This window comes from Sinocyclocheilus rhinocerous, unplaced genomic scaffold, assembly GCF_001515625.1.
Source record: "Sinocyclocheilus rhinocerous isolate Xijiao unplaced genomic scaffold, SAMN03320098_v1.1 scaffold1822, whole genome shotgun sequence".
Taxonomy (NCBI): domain Eukaryota; kingdom Metazoa; phylum Chordata; class Actinopteri; order Cypriniformes; family Cyprinidae; genus Sinocyclocheilus; species Sinocyclocheilus rhinocerous.
The window spans coordinates 96,828-103,161 of record NW_015638936.1 but is presented as its reverse complement, the minus strand read 5'-3'; the positions used below and the strand labels follow the sequence as shown (position 1 = coordinate 103,161).

The following is a 6,334-nucleotide window of genomic DNA, read 5'->3' as shown; positions in this document are numbered from 1 at the left end:
TCTCGAATACCGCTCCGGAGCGCTATTCGAGGCTTAGTGTATCCCATCATGCATCATGTTCTGGAAATAAATTGTGAGACTTTTTGCCGAGATCTCGCGAGAGGTCACGGAAACCTTTCCAATGCAAGTTAAATATTAATATAATAATTAGATATTACATATAATTTGGTAGAAAAACAAAGTGTTGCACGTTTATTGGTGCAAAGATGTGTAGTTGTGATATTTATTTTGTACAACATTTGCAACTGCTTTTTATCACTTAATTAGAAGCACCACAAATTAAATTGTGTCATGTAATAGGGACTATTGAACAAACATTTAGAAGTTGATTTTAAAATATAAAGTATTTAAAATAAAAATAAAGCTATGTAAATGCGTGCATTTTTACAACACTAAGTGTGTCCCATCAGGTAATGAAAAGTTCGACACACACTTGAGGTCTTCATCCTCACTTGAACACTTGTGCCAAATCAGGAAATACGTCATATAAGTAGTCAAGTGGTCAAGTGCAAAGACTGCAAGTGTGGGTATTTGGACAAGGCATGATTCTTTCACGAAACAAGCGAGTCATTGATTCATTCACTCAACTGATTCATTCCAAATCTGACCGAAAAAAGCAAATGCCTTTATAAATGATTCATTGATTCATTCACTCAAATGATTCATTCAAAGCAACTCACAGTGTTGCCAAGATTTGGGCTACTTTTACACTGCTTCCCCGGGTTGTAGTGACACAAATGGGCTGATTTTTTTACGCAGACCTGGCAACCCATTCAGGAACGCCACTACAGTTTGTCGCAACATTTAATTCGCTATGGTTTGTTGGAAACTATTTCAGCAGTTGGAGCAAAAACAGACTAAGGAAAGTAGTATTATTGTGTCTAGAATATGTGACCCTGGACCACAAAACCAGTCATAAGGGTCAATTTTTTGAAATTGAGATTTATCTGAATTTATCTGAATACATAAGCTTTCCATTGATGTATGGTTTGTTAGGATAGGACAATAGATACAACTATTTGAAAATCTGGAATCTGAGGGTGCAAAAAAATCTAAATATTGAGAAAATCGCCTTTAAAGTTGTCCAAATGAAGTTCTTAGCAATGCATATTACTAATCAAAAATTATGTTTTGATATATTTATTTTATTATGCTTTATTTATCCAAATGATTTTTGGCATAAAAGAAAAATCAATAATTTTGACCCATACAATGTATTGTTGGCTATTGCTACAAATATACCCCAGCTACTTATGCAGGGTCACATATGATGATGTCCCTCTCACCTGGTAATGAGGCAGCAGTCGTGGATGATGCTGTCCTCCACATACAGTCCTCTGTGCTCCAGCGTGTGGACGGGACGCTGCTCGTGGCTCCAGGACAGTCTGACGGACGGGTCGAGGAACGAGGCAGCGCACTGCAGCGGCAGACGGTCCCCGCGAAACACCAGCTGCCGCTGGGTCGGGATGAGCTGCAGGACGGGGAGCTCCAGCGGGCCGTCTGAAACACAGATCACGGAGATACAGGCGCAAAATCAGATGGGCAGACATGAAATAGTTTTGGGCGAAGTGACATACCAATCTACTCTGAACAGCATCTCTTTCATTAAGTCTTTCCCTGCCAAACACAGAATTTTCCGGGTTTCCGTGTTTTCACTGTTATACACTCGGGGCGCTATTACGCATCTCCTGAATGAGTCTAGAATCCCTCGATCAGAAACACAGACGAGGAAGCCGCAGAAACGAGCAATCTCATATGTAAGCATATGCATATGAAGAATAATGCGATCATCAACACTAACCGCATATAAATGAAAACTGCCTAATGCTACCGAGTGAAATGTCGATCCAGAAAGTGTTAAAGGCCTGTGCAAGCTTTAGGAGATAAATGGCTGATGGAAGCCATCTACTGCATCTTTGCTTTGGTAATATTACTGAATATGATCCAGATGTAATATTTGATAAAAATGCGATTTTCTCAGCTTTTTGCTCAAAATGTTGCTTTTTTTTAATGAAACCTACCTACATTCAAGAGTTGGTAAAAAAAAGAATGCTTGAAGCTAGAATAAAACATAATTTTATTTATTTATTTTGTTTAAAAGTAGAGGGTCTGTTCCTTATGTTGATGTATTGCATGTTCAGATATTCATACAACAAAATATTCTGGGGGCCATGAAATTTTAGTGAAAATCATCAAAACCGCTGGCGGTGGCTGGCAACTTTTTTCAAAAACGCTGGCGGGGAAAGAGTTAAATTAATTAATTAATTAATTCAACCAAGTTACAGTGAACTAATAGTGTACATATGCCAAAAAAGGCCAAACAAATCCCTGGTGAAGCACCACTCATATTTACATTTTTTTAAAAATCCTATTTAGTGTTCCTAATCCTAAAACTTTGTCACATTAAGTTCTATAAACTTTTATAAATTCATAACTACCATAACTATCTGAACCGTCTGAATCACGCACACATCCATGGAGAACAGATACAGACATGATGTAGTTTTTGAACAGTGTGACATATTAAACTCCACCTGAAATTATTTTTAACAATTAAAAAAAATTATAATTCTATAATAATGAAATTCAACCAAGGAAATAGTTAACTAATAAATGCCAAAAAGGGGGCGGGGGGGACTAATCAAGTTTTTCATGGTGTAGCACTCACTTTTACTTCAGACACTATAAAAATACTATTTAGTGTTACTAATCTTAAAACTCTGTCACATTACGTTCCATAAAATCATAACTACCATAACTATCTGGACTTATTTTACACAGCATTTATTTTGTAATAATGATACATGCAGCTTTAATGAGCTCATATTAACATACAGTATACATTAAGAGACTACATATGCAGTATTTGTATTTTTGATACATTTTGGAATTTAAAAATGTAAATACATATTATAAATAATACAAATTATAAATAAATATAAATAAAATGTATTTTATCAATTCATCTTCTTACTCTAAATCTGAAACAGCAAGTGATTTAAAAAAAAAGTGTATATACACTTGCAACGTAAATAAATACATAAAGTGTACTTTTATCAATTCATTTGTCATATTCTGAAGAAGTTTAAAAAAAAATGTTACAGGACAGGAGCATAGATAAACTTGGCATACACATTCATTCAGTACATTTAAACGAAAATGATTTTGATTTTTTTTTTTTTAAGTCCGTGGATATGTTATGTGTGACATTTTTATGCTTTACTTGTCAATTAAATTCTAAGCAATTAACATGCTTTGTTGAACAGTTATACAACAACACAAAAATAAAGGAAAAGAAAAACAAACAAGTAAACAAACTGGTATGAGATCATCATATACATAACTCCAAAGCTTCACACAGGGACCAAGTGCATTTTAGTTATGTGTCAGATATATGTTTGTAACGTTTGTGGTTGGGTTCGGTCTTTGTGCCTCAGGCGTTTTGTGTCCCGCAGGTTTTTTTTAACAACTGACCCGCTCCACAACTAACTTTATAACGAGCATCTCATTCACACGCCGCTGCCTCCTGTTAAACTCATGACTCAAGCCTGAGTCACCGGCAGCCCGTTTAACAGTCAGATGCACGCAGCATCAGATGCAAGTCATTTCTTGACTTCTATGTCAAGCAAAGTGAATGAAATGAGAGCCAAATTAAATTTAATGTGTGGGTTTACTTATAAGTTATCATTGGAAGAAGTTACTGAAATCTGACAATACCTCGTACAGAAATATCCTCAAAAGTGTTTAAAAAAGTACTTTTTTAAAACTTGAAAGTGAAAAAAAAAAAAGATTCATAAAGACGGTAAACAATGTTTTGCATGTTTGTTTTTTTTTGTCTTTTTTTAATAGTCTATAAATAATATTAAAAAAACACTGGACTGGTGAAGCTACTCTAAAACTGTATTTTCCAGCATATGCACATAATAAAAAAAAAAAAAGTAAAATACTTTCCATAAAAAGTAACTAAGCAAGGTAATTAGTTACTTTTTTATGGAGTAACGCAATATTGTAATGCATTACTTTTAAAAGTAACTTTCCCCAACACTGAAAATTAATAAATTGCTTTTATTATTATATTATTTAATTTATACAAAAAAAAAATAAAAAATCTTTCCGCATTCTATAAAAACAAGGCTGGTCTATTAACTTTTTTTTTTTTTTTCATTTCAGATGAAATGCATGAAGTATTTGCAGGATTTTTAACATAATAAAAGCGACGAAAGCACATAACAAACTTACCAAAACTAAAATTCATATGAAAACTGAAACATAAAATAATTTTAAAATAAAAATGAAAAAAGCAAGCATTTCAACAGCATTTCTTTTGTAATAAATATGCACGCAGCTTTAATGAGCTCATGTTAATTGAGATGAAAAAAAAAATTTTTAACAGTAAAATGAAAATAATTAAATTGCTTTTATCTATTATGATTATTTTATTTAACTTACACAAAATAACCTTTTTGCATTCTATATTAACAAGGCTGTTATATGTGATTATTTTTCCTCTCCAGAGGAGATGCATGCAGTATTCGCAGCTCTTTAACCGGCGTGCCCCCCTCTGACTTATGCACATCTTTCATACCTTCTTCAGACGTTCTCTGTCTAATGAAAGCCTGTGGGGGACGTTCAGGCCCCTGATCCGCTCACACCGGCTCCAGACCGCAGACACACCAGCAGTAAATGAACCGGTGGGCCCCGGGGCCGCGTATAAGAGATGAGAGACGAGTGTCATTACGTGCTCGTCAGCACACAGCAGAGAACAGCAAATAAACCAGACAAAAGTGTGCAGAAGACCCAGAGAGTCGGAGGAGAGCTGATCTAAGACTGGTGCATCGTTATCAACTGAAAATATAACTAATTATTTTCATTACTGGACATAAATCTGAAATAAAACTAAATAAAATATAACTAAAATAAGTAAGTTTAAGTTTTAATAAAAAATAAACAATATTAAAATTACAACTAAAATAAAAATATTTTAAAGATAAATTAACATAATATCAAAAGCTAAACTCATAAAAATGCTAAAAGCACAAAAATGACTAAAAATATAATTAAAACAAAAATAAACAGTAAATTAAAAAAGTAAAAGAAAAAAAAACTACAACTAAATTAAAATTAAAATGTATATATAAAATTAAGACCAACAAAAATGACAATTACACAATAAAATTACTAAAACTAAAATTACTAAATGAAACTAAAATTGCAATGAAAATAAAATGAAATCTAAGTTAAAATAGTTATTTACATATAATTGTGACCCTGGAGCACAAAACCAGTCATAAGGGTCACGTTACAGGACAGGAGCATAGATAAACTTGGCATACACATTCATTCAGTACATTTAAACGAAAATGATTTTGATTTTTTTTTTTTTAAGTCCGTGGATATGTTATGTGTGACATTTTTATGCTTTACTTGTCAATTAAATTCTAAGCAATTAACATGCTTTGTTGAACAGTTATACAACAACACAAAAATAAAGGAAAAGAAAAACAAACAAGTAAACAAACTGGTATGAGATCATCATATACATAACTCCAAAGCTTCACACAGGGACCAAGTGCATTTTAGTTATGTGTCAGATATATGTTTGTAACGTTTGTGGTTGGGTTCGGTCTTTGTGCCTCAGGCGTTTTGTGTCCCGCAGGTTTTTTTTAACAACTGACCCGCTCCACAACTAACTTTATAACGAGCATCTCATTCACACGCCGCTGCCTCCTGTTAAACTCATGACTCAAGCCTGAGTCACCGGCAGCCCGTTTAACAGTCAGATGCACGCAGCATCAGATGCAAGTCATTTCTTGACTTCTATGTCAAGCAAAGTGAATGAAATGAGAGCCAAATTAAATTTAATGTGTGGGTTTACTTATAAGTTATCATTGGAAGAAGTTACTGAAATCTGACAATACCTCGTACAGAAATATCCTCAAAAGTGTTTAAAAAAGTACTTTTTTAAAACTTGAAAGTGAAAAAAAAAAAAGATTCATAAAGACGGTAAACAATGTTTTGCATGTTTGTTTTTTTTTGTCTTTTTTTAATAGTCTATAAATAATATTAAAAAAACACTGGACTGGTGAAGCTACTCTAAAACTGTATTTTCCAGCATATGCACATAATAAAAAAAAAAAAAGTAAAATACTTTCCATAAAAAGTAACTAAGCAAGGTAATTAGTTACTTTTTTATGGAGTAACGCAATATTGTAATGCATTACTTTTAAAAGTAACTTTCCCCAACACTGAAAATTAATAAATTGCTTTTATTATTATATTATTTAATTTATAAAAAAAAAAAAAAAAAAAAAAAAAGGTTTTTAAAAAAAAAAAA

The 6,334-nt window shown here is 32.9% G+C and overlaps 1 protein-coding gene across 1 annotated transcript in view; it reads right to left on the bottom strand.

Moving 5' to 3' along the window:
* Positions 1 to 6,334, bottom strand: part of LOC107750141 (adhesion G protein-coupled receptor A3-like) — a 134,447-nt gene that overhangs the window by 119,784 nt on the left and 8,329 nt on the right. Inside the window, exon 3 of the mRNA XM_016565408.1 lies at positions 1,287 to 1,500. Coding sequence (XP_016420894.1) covers positions 1,287 to 1,500 — 214 coding nt within the window. The remainder of the gene's footprint in view (positions 1 to 1,286; positions 1,501 to 6,334) is intronic.